Source organism: Adiantum capillus-veneris, chromosome 8 (genome assembly GCF_014529385.1).
Source record: "Adiantum capillus-veneris isolate H3 chromosome 8, ASM1452938v2, whole genome shotgun sequence".
NCBI lineage: Eukaryota > Viridiplantae > Streptophyta > Polypodiopsida > Polypodiales > Pteridaceae > Adiantum > Adiantum capillus-veneris.
Window position 1 is genome coordinate 25607435 of NC_140938.1, and position 16366 is coordinate 25623800.

A 16366-nucleotide genomic window follows, 5' to 3' on the forward strand; every position below is an offset into this window, starting at 1 on the left:
AATATGAGCAAACAAAAGATTACTAGATCTCAACTATCCCACTTCAATTAATGTCCCATGGAATTTAGTCCTTGAGGGGCCAAGTCACAACTTGTACATGCACCCAATTTTAGGCTTCGTTCAGACTGTGTGGAAGCATCCACCGTAGCCAAACCTGTTTAGGAGCAGAGCGGTTCATACGTTGTGTGTGCAATATTAATGCTGTCAAAGTGTGAGTAGCAAATCAGCCATGGCAGCATGAATTGTTCAAACACGATCAACACGTACCGCTTTCCCGTTGCAAAATTGTGCGAAAAACATTTGTCCAGGGCTGTTGAGGTCAATCGTTTGGTGGGCTCAATAAAGCAGACTACTTCTTTCTAGCAAATCAGCAAATGCCATGATTGAGCCACGTCACTGCTCGTTCCTATTATCCGTGAATCCCCTCCTCTATAAGTGACATGGGTGGTAAGTGAGGGGATCGATGGTTAGGGGCGCCTGTGAAGGACAGGGAGGATTGGAATGTCGAAACGTAGCATCAAGGGGAGACAAGACTTTTTGCTCGTAGATACAGGGTGCCATGTGGATCGATGGAGAGTTGTTGATCCCTCGATCTACCCATGTCAATTAGGGTGGATTTGCACAAGCAAGGGTTCTACCTTTGTCGTGCATTAGCATATTTGACCTGTAATTAACTTATGTTCTGTAGTTTGACTTGCAGAGGGTAGGGGTAGAACAAGGGGTTTCCCAACTCTTGCTAATTTCGGTGGAGCTGAGAAGGGAGGGTAGCGTTTGCTGACGATATACGGCGTGGAGGGGCTAGTGTTATGGCATTAAAACCAGACAGCTACGCTTTTTCTATGGTGAGCCCATTTCGACAAACCCTGTGCACTACCATGCTCGCACCCTCTAAAATATTGGATAGAAAAACTTGCCACATTCGAGCGTACGCAGAGCTGGCACGAGTGAAAAGGTGTCGAAAAAGAGTTACTTGGCAAGATAACAACAGCTGTTATGTTACGAGCGTGCCATTAGGTGGAGGTGTCATATTATTAGCCCTTATCTAAACTGCACCTAAGGCCCTTGCCACAACTATATTGGGCCCCACCTTAAACCCTGCGTGTAGCATGCGGCCAGCGGGGGCCAACTTGCAAGTTGCAAGTCAAAAAAGGTTCCAAGTTGCTTACAGTGGTGGCCAATGAGCGCCAATTAAAGAGTCCACGGACAGATTCTTGATCTCCGCAGCAGCGCAATAATGTGGCATCTTTACGCAGTGCTTGCTAATGTCCCCTCCATAGTTCATTCTGCATTCTGTATAATTCTTCACACAAGACACTGTCTATATGTCTATCAAGGTTATAAACAACAGTGCTGATGATTAAGTGCGTGGTGATGAGTGGTCATCTGGGTCAAACACACTAATACTCGTTGCTTTCACAATAGTGCGCATGCGTTGCGCCCTAAACAGGTGGAATTCTGTTATGGCAAGCTCGTCTCTTCAAAATTGCCAGCCCCTCCAGCGACAATCACTACGCAATCATAGAGGTCGGTTTCTGTGCGAGCATTACTCCATCGTGTGTACAGGGCAATCTTCAATGCTCCAGCATCCCAAGCTGCTCATGAATTACAGATTATCTTCAGCTCACACACCATTCGCACTTAGTGCGAACACCCAATTCCTGCAACAAGGAATAGAATCACATATTCATCTCTCTCATTATCTGACGGACAGGTGGCTTTCGGCTCTGTGCTTTCAAGAGAAGCTGGAGGGGTGTGCAAGCGTCGCTTCCAGCTTTCTACTTGCTGCATTTGCCACAGTGTCATTGGCATTGTCTACTAGCTCATGTGCCCTGGCCTCCAGCCCTGCCACATCAGCATATAGTACTGCAGAGGTATCATCTGATTCATGGCATTCGTTGTGACATCAATTATATACAATGTTTGTTGCTCGATTAGTTATATGCTTCAGGTTGAAGCCATGAAAGGTGTTGCGATCAGAGCCTGGACAGCTGTGAGAGATACTTATGTCGATGATACATTCAACCATCAGAGTACGAATGTATACGATGAGGCCCATGTCCTAGTTCATAATTATATATCTATTCCTTACCTAATATAGAATTTGGTGCTTTTCAGATTGGGACTCGACACTGCAAAAGGCTCTGGACAAGATATCTACAGTGAATTCCAGAGACGAAGCATATGGCAAGCTGCAAGCTATGCTAGCCACTCTGGAGGATCCATACACACGCATCATGCCTCCAAAGGTCTTTCAGCCAGTCGCAACTACCATCGTTTACCAGGTTATGATGTGTATTATAATTTTTTTCCATGTTGGATTAGGAGTTTGAAAGCTTTCAAATATCTAAAGATGGCTATGTGGAAGGTGTGGGGCTCCTACTTGGATCTGACCAGAGATCCGGTCGTTTGGTAATGCTTCTCTATGTAACCTCAATTACCCTGTTTGCGGTCATTTTCCATCACCAGAGCTCGTGTAACCAAGCTTTTATGCCTGACCATTTTCACAGTGGGTTCTTTCACCCATAAAGGGAGGCCCAGCAGACAGGGCTGGAGTTCTATCTGGGGATGAACTTGTGCAGATTGATGGTATTCACATACTCCATTTATGATGGCTTTGTAGTGTATGTCGTGAGTCCCTTCATAGGGCTGTTTCAAATCTATAGGACAACCCATCAAGGGCATGGATGGTGAAGAAGCAGCTTCACGCTTACGTGGCAGGGTTGGTACTTCTGTGACATTAGGATTCTGTAGGCAGGTAATGCTGGAAAACTTTCTGTTCTGTTTCTTTGGTTTTCTCTCCGAGGCTGATAGTATTCTTGCAGGAGCTGGGCATCAATGATGCAGTAGGGGTACCTCTTTCAGCATCTTCTGAGATCAAGGCATGAAACACGTAAATGTTCTCAATCTAGATGCACGCTTTTCTTGATAAACATGTACTCCTTGTGATTTGAGTATTTGAGTTGTTGGGGTGACACCATTTAAATCAGATCAAGCTACTGCGGGAAAAAGTAGTGCTTTCTCCTGTTTCCATGGCCATTCTTCCGGACACAATGCTCAATGGCCACGCCTCTCGAATTGGTTACATTCGCATATCCACCTTCTCTGAGGTAGGAAGAATATACCTCTTCCTGGCATGCCTCATATTTTTCAAAGAGTTGTGTTACATAGGCTCTCATCTTTCACGGGACAGAGTGCGGCACATGACATGGAGAAGGTTGTCAGGGACATGGAGCAGAAGGATGTGAATTCGTATATTTTGGATCTCCATGACAATCCTGTAAGTGACAGCCCCAATTATTCATTGTGCTTTGATCCATAATGGAGCAACTGGTTTGCTTCTGGCATCAAATGAAACAGGGTGGACTTGTTAGGATTGGTCAGGATTGGTCTAGAGATAGCTGAGATGTGGCTGGACAGCAATGAAACAGTGGTTAACACGATTGATCGCGATGGAAACATGGAGAGCGTAATGCTTGGACCAGACAGTCACCCCTTGACCAATGACCCACTCATTGTTCTTGTGAGTCATCGGTGCTCACTGCTGCTCTGATCAGCCTCCGCTTGAATTTACTGATTCTGACTCTACTGGTCTTGTATCTGATCTAGTCAAGTTTTCAATTAACAGCTGAATGGGAACAGTGCCAGTGCCAGTGAAATAGTGGCTGGAGCTCTTCATGACAATGGGCGGGCGTTTCTCCTTGGACAACGGAGTTTTGGCAAGGGCAAGATACAAGTGAGCATCTACAATCTGCTTATTCATACCTCACTCAATTTATGATTTCCTGCATATTGCCTACACTTGTGATTGTACAGAGTGTGAGTGTGCTGGAGGATGGTTCGGGGTTGTTTGTGACGATTGCCGAGTACTTGTCACCCTCTCTGCATGACATTGACAAAAAAGGCATCACACCAGACGCGGGATGCAGTGTCCCACTTGCTGATGCTGATGGCGACGATGTAATTAGTAGTAAAGAAGCTGGGAAGCCGAACACAGCATCTACTGAATATCCTGGGGGTATTAATGTTGGCATTGGCAAGTTACTGTGCTCATATTCGTGAAGCAGGTACCTCGAGTCAGCAGCAACTCTTTATTTAAACGGATGTTAGCATCAAATCATACAAGTGAGCAGGTCGTTAAACTCCCTGCAATAGAAGCCTACATTTACAAGTACTCCATTCGTTTGTACATTATTATCTTGCTTTGGAGGCGCAGAAGCCCTGCCCTGTCAACCATGCATAATTGATTAACACTATAGGTTGATTGCTACTCTAATGAACCCTTTTTGGCCTGCCCAAACGGCAAAGGCTTTAGAGCTGACTTCTCTTTTTTACCAGCTAAAAATGAGATTTTATTTTTTTGGCTTTGAGTAAAAAAACCTAATTTGCTATTGGTAGAAAAGAAGTGTTTTGGACATCAACATACACAATCCTGCAGCCTGCATGTGAAATCATGAAACAACACACCCACAAACACTTACCACGCTTCTTATGTTAATGACTACATGTTGAGCGATGGTTTGACTGCATGTCCAACATGGACTTGAGAAATTGGGAGACCTGATTCTCATTCCCTATAGCGCTTCACAATGGCTCGCATCCCTCTCTCGCCTATGTCTTCCCAATGCCTATGATGGGTTGATCAAGGCTGGTGCAGTAAAGTAGGACCATCTTGGAGGGCGGGGGGGGCGGGGGGGCTTCAACTGAAAGCCATCCAAAATGCCAAATTAGTGAGTTCTTACAAAGATTTTTATTGCTCTAGGGCCACCATCGACGATCACTCATGCTTTGTGTCGACAGGCTGTAGAGGGGGATATTATGACGTGCTTCGATGAACTCTTATTGTGGGCAGCTCTTGCATCTGAGCTAGTCTTTGATAGCGCCTATTTGTTGTTACCCGAGGAAGGTGAGAAATTTGTTAGGCTTTCCTCAGGGGCATCGTGCAACAACATCCAACCATCTTGTGCTACAAAGCTTGTTCGAATGTAGTTGGTGCAGCTTGTGAGCTCCAGAAGAGGATGGGTCTAGGAGGGCCTCTTTATTTGCCATGCGTTTATTGAGGTGGTTAACATTTTGACGAACAGGTGCACACCATGTGTGCAAGAATAATGGGTGTGTAAGAGTGGTCAAAGGATACACTTCCCCCTTGTCCCAAAAAGGAGGTAGACAATTTTATGATTTTCGGATTTTTATAACTTCTACAAACGGTCTTTGATTTGAGTAGAGATTATAGATGTGTGATCTAAATGTCAAGCTCTTTCCTTAGTTATGCTACATGATATGGTTTTATTCTCGAGATTTTGAATTTAATTTTGGGAGAAAATCTTGAATTCAAATAAACTAACTGTTTTTCTTATTTGAATTCAAAAGCTATCCCTTGATTGCTTTCTTAATACCAAAGGTTTGACTTCCCTAAACCGCCAAATAAAGAGGCCCTCCCGGACCACATTCTCTTCCTAATTCACATAGCGAGCACAACTTCTCATGCACTAGCTACTCCATCATATTCTGCTTGATAGTAGTGCAAAGCCGCCAGCAATTACCTGAAACTCTGATCGGGATGATCTCCACCATGTCGCAATCAAGCACCTATCCATCGTCAATTTACTTGTGTGGGTTCAGTTTGTCAATGGCCATGCTCAAGAGATTGACATCCATAGTGTGAGTATTGTTTTATTTTTCCAGCTTATGATGTGTATCATTTTAAGTGGACTACCAAGTTGGTTTTCAAGATAGGACAACATATCCGTCGTTCATGACACGAATAAGAACAATTTCAAAAGAGCCTCACAAGCTATAATGATTGAGGATATTTCACTCAAGATAGATTGAGTTCAAATGATCTTAACAATGAGCTACCATATGAGGTTTGGGAGTTACGACATCTACAAGATTACAAAGTGGTTGAAATTAATCTGACGAGGGTGATTCCAAAGAGTTACGAAGAATCGTCTTCATTCATAGTCTTGGTCTTTTCTAACAACAATTTGACGGGAAGCATTCTAGATACTTTATCTGATCTCATAATTTAATGAAGCTTCTGCTGAGCAGAAATCATTGTCTAGTTTTGTCCCAAGAAACTTCACAGGGCTCAAGTACCTAAGTGAGATGGATGTTGTACTCATTAATTTGTCATATGCAATGCAAAATTTTGGAAATTTAAAGTTCCTGTGCACAAATGTGAGTGATGAGAGAACTCTCTAAATCATGTGTAACATTTAATGGCCTAATAACTTGTGTGTAGCGGAAATGAGCATGAACATAGTGGGCATTTCATTAGAATAGATTCCTAATGAGAATTACAAGAGTGCTTGGGTGGAGAGAGCAACAAAAAGCATAACACCTAGTTAGATAGCATCGACAATACTTTCAAAAGAGAGGGAAATTAAGCTAATGACAACAATTGAGGACCGGATTTGCATGGAGCCGGTCCCCCCTCCAAAAGGCTTTGTATTATGGTTTCTCCCATCAAGAGAGACATTGTACAATACAATTCTTTGTGTTCCTTCAAGACTAGCTAGTGCAATGAAGATGAAAGCTTCATGCACTAAGCAAAACACTTAGCAAACACAACTTGAATTATCCCCGTTCTCAGACCCAAGACCTCACACACCTTCGAAGATGGTGAGAGCTAGCAGGGTATGAGAGTAGATTGAGAGGGAGAAGGAGTATCTTACGAGAAAGATGTACATCTCCTCACATATTCACTCATACCAGCATAGCTTAGCTTAGTAATTATCTTGGTAGAGGAGATGAGCATGCACTGAAGCTTGGCTCTTTGTTGGATTTGCATCCACATGCCAAGAGAGTGTTGATGTAGGCTTCTATCTCACAAGCTTGGAGTAGGTGATGAGCTCTCCATTAAAGCTTGGGAAGAGATAGTCTTCTTTGCTTCACACATGAGATTGTGTGAGTGTGTGTGTGTTTATGCCTTGCAAAAATCAGCCCCCTCTCTCTCTTGGGCGAGCCCTCTTGCTATTTGCTCTTGCTGAGCCCTCATTGGCTCTCCCCAAGTCAAGCCAATGACCATTAAACAGCATAAGTGATAGCCTTCTGACATGTGTCCCCCTTTCCCCTTTTGTGAGAGCTTTAGGTAATTAAATAATTAAACTAAACTCTCATTGGACCCCTTTGCCTCTTGGCCAATAGGAATCAGGCAAGCCATTGGGCTCCTGAATGCTCATTGGACCCCTTGGGAGACTGCCCAATACTCTTCTACGAGACTTAATTCTCATTGGTTTCTTTTATTAAATGTTTTTTAATTAATTAAACTAGATTTACTCTAACTTAATTCTCATTGGTCCACTTCAAAGGTCATCCAATAGAAACTGGGCACACCTTGTGGGCATCTGGCCTAGGGAGCTGACATGTGTCCCTCATTCCCTTTGTGTAAAGGGAGCCTCTGTCTGTGTGTGTGTGTGTGTGTGTGTGTGTGTGTGTGTGTGTGTGTGTGTGACTTTCTCTCTCATCCCCTACCTTCAGGGCTCGCCCCCTCCCATGTAGGGATATGCAAAGACTTTTTTTACACATACAAAACATCCAATTTCCCCTAGGTTTGACCTTTGGACACAACCTTTGAATTTTGGAACCTTAGCATTTTGGAAGTCTTAATGGGTTGAACCTTAGGGTCTTTTTAGCCCATTGTTGCACATGGCTCTTTTGCAGATGGCCCCCCCTTTGGATCCCTATTTTCCCTCCTTTGGATCCCTACTGTGGCCGGTCTGCTAGCTTAACCAATATTCTAGTTTTTTCTCCCCTGGCACTTCCCCACATTAAATGATCAGTTTAATATGAGAAAATCATTTAGGAGAATTAGATATTGATTATTATGACATTACCTCTCTCTTGAAATCATAGTCGTCCTCGACTATGGTGTAGAGAAGATAAAGCATATTCATGAGTCCTTTTCTTAGCGGGTAGAGGATCCCTATGTTACCCTACGACATCATTCCACAATGGATGACTAGTCCATTTGGTGCTTGAGAGCCTGAGGCTGCCGCAAGCATGTCTGCACATTAGTCCTATCAGTCTTCCATAGTAGAGTGACAAGTTCTACTTGGTGTTTGGGAGACGTCGTCTCTGCAAACTTGATCCAAGCATGCATACTACTTCATTTTTGTGCACAATAAAGAAAAAGAGAGTCTTATAAGACAAAAACTTTGTTCATTTTTAACATTTTGTACATTTGCTTACTCTTGGGAAGCATTGTAAGCATTGACAAGGTTTAGGTTATCCTTTAATTGTATGCCTTGCATCCATCTAGCATCTTCAAAAGGATAATTCTTAAACTTAATAAGATATCGTCGGATAGTCTTACCGCCTCTTAGTACCTTGTCTTCATGTCGGAGAATGGACTCGGGTTGCAGCACCTCCTCTTGGTTCTCGATCTCCGGTGGGTCTTCAATAGTTGGTTCTTGAGGTGGATCTCCTTTGTAAGGCTTTAATAGGCTCACATGGAAAGCATTATGTATAAGCCAATGATTGGGCAACTTGAGTTGATAGGCCATCTCATTGATTGGCCTAAGAATCTGAAAGGGACCATAATACCTTTTACTAGTTTAGCATAGTACTTTTGGTGGCCCGTAGGATTCTTGCCCGTCGTGTGCCTTAATCGAGCCTTGGGAAACTTTAACAAGACCCAATCGTTTTCTTTAAAGGTTTGGGCTCTTCTGTGCTTGTCAGCAACAGCCTTTTGCCTTTGCTGTGAGATAGAGATAGCATCCTTAATCTTTTGGAAATATTCTTGTAGGTCTCGGCTATACTCATCTGCAGCGAAGATCTTCCCATGTATTTTAAGTAGCAAGGGACTTTTTGATCTTCCCTCAATTACCTCGAAAGGTGCTTTTCCCGTGGAAGTATGTACAGTATTATTGTAAGCATACTCCACTAAGGGTAAGTACTTCTCCCATTGGGATCTTTGATCTACTTCCGTTACATAGGCTTTTAGTAGATCGAGAATGGTTAGGTTAGCTATTTCACTTTGGCCATCCGTTTGTGGATGATAGGCCGAAGAGAAGTTTAGCTTTGTCCCTAAATTCTCAAAGAGACCCTTCCAGAAATTACTGGTCATTGTAGGATCTCTATCCGACACTATGGACATTGGCAACCCATGGTACTTGAAGATTTGTGAAATGAAGAGGGTTGCCATTTGATGGGCTTTGATAGTCTTTTTGACAGGTATAAAATGAGCTTGTTTACTGAACCTGTCTACTATCGTCCATATTCCCGTATTCCCATGGATAGACTTAGGCAATCCAAAGATAAAATCCATGGATATGCTCTCCCATGGTGAATTAGGGATTGGCAAGGGTTGAAGCAATCCAAGTTGCTTCCCTCTATCAAATTTTGTCTTTTGGCATACCACACATTTAGAAACATACTCTTCTATGTTCACTTTCATGGTAGGCCAATAGAAATATGTTTCAATTCCCTTTAAGGTAGACTGAATCCCTCTATGCCCCGCATAAGGTGGAGCATGAGATTCATACATTACTTTCTCACGTAGTGAGTTAGTAACGCATAGTCTATTGCCATAGAGAAGATAACCATCTTGTAAGGTAAATGGTTCTTGTTTCTTCCCCAATGCAAGGGCTGAAATCACATCTCTAAAATCGGGATCAATAGCATACTCATCTATCATTGAAGATAGATCATTGTGAGTTGCTATGGAAACCGCATTCACTCTCGGCCGTCTTGAGAGTGCATTAGCTACTTGATTATGCTTGCCAGCAATGTGAGCAATATGAAAATGAAATTGCGAAAGGAAATTTTTCCACCTCATTTGTTTGTCGGAGAGGTTGGTCTGCGTCATGAAGTACTTAAGACTTTGGTGATCCGTTCGCAAAATGAAAGGAGTCCCCAATAAATAGTGCTTCCATGAGTCTAAGGCATGTAGAACTGCAAGGAGTTCCTTTTCATATATGCCTAGAGCTTGCTCAACAGGGTCGAGTCTTCGACTCTCATAGCCTATGGCATGCCCTTCTTGGAGCAAAACAGCTCCAAGGCAATCACCACAAGCATCACATTGGACCTCAAATGGTTTTGAGAGATCCGGTAGTGTAAGCACAGGTTGAGAGATAAGCTTTTCTTTAAGCTTTTCGAAAGCATTGTTCTCCTTATCAGACCATGTATACCTAACGCTTTTCTTTGTTAGGTCATGTAATGGTCCCGTAATTTGTGAGAACTTTTCTATGAAGCGTCTATAGTATGCACACATACCTATAAAGCTTCTTAGTTCATGAAGATTCCTTGGTTTAGCATTAGGGCAAAAAACGACTCAAAAAGAGCTGTGTAAGGAATTGGTTAAATTACTAATTAGCAGAGCCGTTTGTGGTCAAAACGGCTCCAAATTTGTCCGTTTTGGTCATTTATAGCATACCTACGCAATCTAAAGCGTATCTAGGTACATATCTCTAAATATTCAAAAAGATACCATTTTCTTCACATTCCTTTGTGGCTCACCTCGAAATTTGTTTTCATCACTTCACTTGGCGGCAAATAGTTGTTTCCACTTTTGAATCTCTCTTTTTTCTCTCACCTTTCGCGAGCTTTTTCTCTTCTTCTCTGATGCACCTTCTTCTCTGCTGCTACGTTATTTTCATTATACTTTATGCTCCTTCATTACTTACAATGACTAATATATCTTCCACTAGTCATAACCGCAAGTTTCACTTGAACATTAAGCTAAGCCACGAATATGCTACTACGCGGAGTGTCTATCAAAGACCAGTTACAACTGCAAATAAACCACAACAACTTCGCAACGAGGGAAAGAAACACATTGATATATGGACAGATGGGAGCTTGTATCCACCGGATCCTAGCACTGGAAGGTATCTATCTTTTAACACTCCTCATGATTTGATGAGATTTGTTGGTGATGGGGTTGATGGCTTACTAGGATATAGTTCTAGGTTATCTCATTTACACATTGATCATACACATTACATTCAATATCTCAAAACTGTTTTGTCTTCAAATGCAGTAAGAATTTTAGAACTTGAAAACCAAATAGCATCTCTAAAACAAGAAAATCACCAACTTCGGACTTTAAAAGAAACTCCAATAGGATTAAGAGCACGAGTAAAACGAATGAGAGATGTAGTAAAATTAACAGAAGGTTCTGGACAAAGAAAAAAAAGATTAAAGATTACTAGAGAACATGTGACTAGTCTTTTAGGATTTGATATGTCCAATGGTCAAGAAAGGGTGAGATTTTTGAATGAGGTAATGAACAAAAGTGATATTCTTAAACTTTTGAAACTTCCTGAAAATCAAACTTAAAAAAAATTGGTATTTCAAAGTTTACTGAAAGATATGAGTTTACTGGTCCAACCTTCTCAAATGCAAGAAGTTTGTGACACAGTGGGGGTGAGTAGAAGGGGTTACAGGGCCATCTCTAAAACCTGGTTTCAGGTTTTAAAGTATTACAAGATTAAAGCTTTTGGGTTGCCTAGGCCTCATAATGTTGGGAAAGTTAGGACTCTATTAAACGAAGAAATACCCGAACATTTTGGAGAGTACTATCATATAGAAGGAACGATGCCATATGAAAAACAGAAAAAAAAAATCTTCTTTTGAGTATAATGTTTTTAATAACATTTGGATGAGTATAAAAAATGTTCAATCTGCTATGGTGAGATACTATAATATGCAAGAAGTAGATTGTGAAGGAAAACTTATATTTGTTCTGAAATTGGATGAAGCTCAAATTCAAAAATGTCAAAAAATGGAAAGAGTATCCATATCCCTTATGAATAGAGCATTGGACTATAGCCAGGGTAAGCTTGATTCCCCATACCACAAAACTCAATCAGAAATGGAACTTTGGTGGATCGGAGCAGCTCAAATACCAATAGAAAATCACGATACATTGAAATGGCTGTTTTTGCAGACCGATAACCCTTCTATTATACAGGACCAAAATGCAGGTGAAAAACTCTGTGTAGATGGCATGGGTGACTTTTTTGTAGAATGACACTTGAGTGCCGACCTAAAAGCATTAAAGTGCATGTTTGGTGTATGTGGAGGTGCCAATACCAAGTATCCATGTCTATATTGCATGGCAAGCACTGGAACAAAAGGATGGCTTGCAGAACACGAGGTTGGAAAAGCACCATCGAGGAATAGTGTTAACGTCATCGACTACCCATCGTCTTCTATGATTTGGGATCCAATTCTAACAATAGATTTAAAAAATGTACATATATGCACAATGCATGCAGAGATTAGAATCTTGGACAAATTGCTTCGACTCCATCTTGACTATGCATATTCTATTAAGCCAACTAAACTTGCAGACGAGTGCATAGAAAAATGCGAGGCTTTTCTCTCTCAAATGGGTTTTCATGGTGGTCAAGTGCATCTAAAAAAAGATCCCACTCTTTCAAAAGGAACCGGTGATGTTTTGCAAGATGTTTCAATGGGTGGAGCAAAAGCCAGAAGATTTTTGAGTAACCATGACAACAAACAAGTTGATGCTATGTGGAACTGCTGGAAGGATCTTTGTGTTATAACAACCAATGTCAAAAGTAGACCAGATGTAGCCAACAAACGCATGGAAGTGTGGAAGAAGCTCGACAGTTTTTTGAAAGTTTTGAGACAACAAGTTAGCTCTGCTACTTATGCAGATGACTTTAAAAAGACAATAAAGCTTTTAATAACTGCTATTACAGATGCTTGGGGAGCAAAAGACATCACATATTACTTGGTGAGTATTCAATTACTTTCTAAAGTCTGGATAGTATTTTACTTTGCATCCTATTGAGTTCAACTAACTTTTTTTTTTATTTTTAGCATATTCTGTACCTGCATGGACCATATTTTGCAAAACAAGGACCCCTTGCAACATGGAATACTCAGGGAATGGAAAAATCTCACTATCAAGCGAGGACTTCTTTTTTCAAATGTACGAGAAAGGGAGGTGGACAAACAAGGAGCAATGCACTAAAGGAATTATTCAATTGGTTCTATAGGAGGCAATTACAACGGATGAGATCAAACAACCATGCTGCTCAACCACAGATCTGAGATTAATGCTTCACTTTGAAACATTGTACTTCTTTCTAAAGAGATCCAAATTCAAAAAAGATATTTTGATGCAAAAAATTGTCAAATTTACATCAGTTTTTGATTTTTTTTATATCTCCAGGCATGTCACCCCTATATCTCAAAAACTTTCTTCTTTTATAGCCCCCAAGAAGGTTGACATAAATGTCTCCTCAGCTGCTGCTGCATAGCTAGAGTAGCAAAGAAAGTATCCTGCTCTTGAGGCATTGAATCCTGCAGCATATCCAAACATTCGAAGTGCTGCTGCTCTCTCAAGTAGCATAATCTTGTTTGCATTGATTTGAAGGGGAGTGTACCCTAAAAACCGTGACAATATCTTCAGTGCAAACATTGACAACTCAGGATCTTCAGAATACTGCATGTGGAAAGCACAGAAGGTGGCACTATCCAATGTAGGCATGTAGTGCATGAGAGAGGAGGCATCCCTTCTTGAAGAGCCCTCTATTGCCTTCCCTCTAGAGCCTTTAGCTCTCCCAAGAAAATTGTCTTTGTCAAGGAGTTCAATCTGCAAAACAAGACAATGAGTAATTAAAACTAACTTGGAAAAAAAGAAAGATTTCAGTAGGGAGTTCACCTTTTGCAATTCATCTTCGGCAATGACTTTTTCTTGAAGGAGATTGCATGATCCGGTCATCTCTCTTATGTCAACTTCCTTTCCAATTTTTTTCAGCTTAAAGTCTCTGCCAAAAGATTGGATGCCAAGCTCAACAAGCCTCTTCTCAAAATCCTTATCTTTGAGGGAAGGTTTTTCTAGAATTTCACTTTTCTCAAGCTGAAAAACTGTGGAAACATTTTTATTTGTTTCCTCATCTGTATCTTTCACTTCATCAGCTTTGCCTTGCATGTCAACTTTAAGGAACAAAAAGAAAAGAAAAGCAACTTCTTTTGGAACAAGGTTACAAGGTTTCAAATGTAATTGACAAGAAATGGTAGGTGGACAAACAAAGGAAGTCTTCTTAGAAAATCTTCCAAACCTCCTTGTTACTTTGCTCTTTTCAATTGAGTTTGTAGTATATTCGGTTAGATGACAATACGCCTTCCCATCTAAAACCAAACACTTGCCTTCAACTGCTTCTTCAAACTCTTTGAATTCTTTTGCCAAGAAGTCTTTCAAATGGTCTAACAAAGCTGCAAGATCAAACACAGGATTGAATATTTCATATGCTTTGGTGTACACCTCCATGTCACCACCATCCATCACAGCCACCAATAGTTTTTCACTTGGACTCTCCTCCAAAATCTCCTCCCGGCCTTCCATCATAGTAGAGGAAAAGTCGACAGGTGAAGCTAGGTACAAGTGCCAATGTACCACACCAAAACGAAACCGGACCACACGATAGGCGCTTGATCCAAGCTCCGGAAATGCCTCCCTGTGCGTCGTGCGGGACAAAACCACACAAACACCAAACGTACCAAACGACGCGATAGACGTTGGACCTGGCCTTTGGAATTGATTCCCTGCGCGTCGTGCGGGACAAAGCCAACCAAAACCGTAAAACAACACCAAACGACGCGATAGGCGTTCGACCCAACCTTTGAAACTTCTTCTCTGCGCGTCGTACGTGACAAGGCAAACAAAAAGCGATAGCGTCCACCAATGTGCAAATTGCAAAGATAAGATTGTGCGACGCGAAAGGACTACACAAAAATAGATAATATCTCGCGTTGATGCGACAAGTGAACGTGGAACATTTTTAAAATTCAAGACCAAGCTATATATATATCCGATATATGACCGTTAGTGACATGTGTTAGCCATGCACACGTGCCACGTGGCATGCGTACAACGGTCGTCGTATGGACGGTTTTATGTATATAAACACTTGTCACGTGCTCATTTTGTGCTTTCTCCTATAGTCGACATTCGCGTCGTGTCGTCCTCAACTACCCGTACACTTGTCATCCGTCCACTAAGCCAAACCAAGTTTCCTCTCATCGACGCGACCGGAACTATTGGGCATGTGGACGCACTTTCTACTTTCTATCGCTTCCTAAGCGTCCCTTATGACGCGATTGGCACAAGTCCCAGAGTCTTGGTGAACCCCTCATCGCGTCGTGCAGGAGGTCGACACTTCATAAAAATTTGACCTCGCATACGATGCTCTATACCATTTCCAACGGTGTTTGTGTGCCTTCTACAGCATTGTGGTAGTCTCTACCTCCAAATATTCATGGCTTCCCATACGACGCGATAAGCGTATGTTGCAACTTCTGGGTGGGGCTCTCATCGCGTCGTGCGGGGCTTCTCGGCTTAAAGATTTCACCTCGCATACGGCGCGATACGGCGATGTTCTAGGGTGTGTGGTTCGCCCTCTATCGCGTCGTACAGGAAGTTCTGTGATATTCTTTTCGCACGTTCCGGTGGTCACATACGACGCTTTCCATAGCTTTTGTCAGCCTTCTATCGCGTCGTGTTATCCTTCTCATCACACACGGCGGGATAGAAACATCTTGAAGGTTGTGGCCTACCCCTCTATCGCGTGGTGTGTTCTTGTACCCAAATGGCCAGGACTAAGCAAACTGCAAGGAAGGTCTACCAAGCCCCAACCGATCCAAAAGTAGGTGATGCTGAGAAAGCACCCCCTCCACAACCTCGTCAGAGGGCCAATGCCAGAAAGAGATTGAATTATTAGGTGAAGTCCCTAAGAGAAATAAGGAAGGCACAAAAGTCTACTTGTCTACTAATTCCAAAGCTCTCTTTCATGAGGGTTGTGAAAGAGATATCTGATAGACTTGTAAGCATGATGAATATCAAAACTTTTGTCTCGGTGAGGTGGCAGTATCAAGCTGTGATGTGCCTTCAGGAAGCTACTGAGGATTTTCTCATAGACTTTATGAATGATAGCTACATTGCAGCTGCATTTGCTCACAGGGTCACACTTATGAGCAAAGATTTTGTGCTTGTATCAAGGCTAAGGTACAAGTTTGATAAGGCTCTTGAGCTCATTCCTAGTGAGGATCTTAGAGCCTTCCAAATTTTAAACATCCCTCCTTGCAGGCAGCAGAAAGATTCTGGGGTTGTCATTGAGGATGTTACACATGAATACGAGACAAGAAAGTCTCAGGATATTAAAGCAGTTAAGGAAGTTGAGAGGGAGCAAGACATGATATCCGAGGACGCTATCCTTAAAGAGCAAGCTGAAATTTTAAGAGCATCCAACTCTCTTCTTTATGAAAAATTCACAGGCCAAATGGTGGTGGATGTTTCCTTGTTTGGAGATACTGAGGCATATTTGGACATATTCCCTCAAGACACAAGTATGCTTGTAAATCCCAACATTGAGCTTGGTGACACTGTGCT

At 42.0% G+C, this 16366-nt stretch overlaps 2 protein-coding genes across 4 annotated transcripts; both read left to right on the forward strand.

Moving 5' to 3' along the window:
- Positions 1–1173: 1173 nt before the first annotated feature.
- On the forward strand, positions 1174–3512 carry LOC147451823 (carboxyl-terminal-processing peptidase 3, chloroplastic-like). Of its 3 annotated transcripts, XM_086517687.1 has the most exons (10): positions 1181–1871; positions 1949–2030; positions 2116–2246; positions 2323–2409; positions 2508–2586; positions 2664–2755; positions 2823–2879; positions 2988–3107; positions 3191–3277; positions 3372–3512. In XM_086517687.1, the coding sequence occupies exons 1-10, from the start codon at positions 1428–1430 to the stop codon at positions 3390–3392; spliced, it is 1200 nt and encodes a 399-aa protein (XP_086373813.1). In that variant the 5' UTR covers positions 1181–1427; the 3' UTR covers positions 3393–3512. The 3 variants fall into 3 exon arrangements, 2 of the variants coding, with proteins under 2 accessions (XP_086373812.1, XP_086373813.1); XR_015188837.1 differs by lacking the exon at positions 3372–3512 and having other exon boundaries at positions 1174–1871; positions 2823–2890; positions 3191–3209; XM_086517686.1 differs by lacking the exon at positions 3372–3512 and having other exon boundaries at positions 1177–1871; positions 3191–3325.
- Positions 3388–4986, forward strand: LOC147451824 (carboxyl-terminal-processing peptidase 3, chloroplastic-like). Its single transcript, XM_086517689.1, has 4 exons — positions 3388–3520; positions 3626–3733; positions 3814–4015; positions 4760–4986. The coding sequence occupies exons 1-4, from the start codon at positions 3404–3406 to the stop codon at positions 4984–4986; spliced, it is 654 nt and encodes a 217-aa protein (XP_086373815.1). The 5' UTR covers positions 3388–3403.
- The last annotated feature ends 11380 nt before the right edge of the window (positions 4987–16366 follow it).

Coding starts and splice junctions, on each gene's coding strand:
- LOC147451823 (XM_086517686.1), top strand. CDS start 1,428: ATGCGTTGCGCCCTAAACAGGTGGAATTCTGTTATGGCAAGCTCGTCT. Junction 1,872..1,948: donor CAGCATATAGTACTGCAGAG/GTATCATCTGAT, acceptor TATATGCTTCAG/GTTGAAGCCATGAAAGGTGT. Junction 2,880..2,987: donor CAGCATCTTCTGAGATCAAG/GCATGAAACACG, acceptor CATTTAAATCAG/ATCAAGCTACTGCGGGAAAA.
- LOC147451824 (XM_086517689.1), top strand. CDS start 3,404: ATGTGGCTGGACAGCAATGAAACAGTGGTTAACACGATTGATCGCGAT. Junction 3,521..3,625: donor ATGACCCACTCATTGTTCTT/GTGAGTCATCGG, acceptor TTCAATTAACAG/CTGAATGGGAACAGTGCCAG. Junction 4,016..4,759: donor ATCTACTGAATATCCTGGGG/GTATTAATGTTG, acceptor TTATTGCTCTAG/GGCCACCATCGACGATCACT.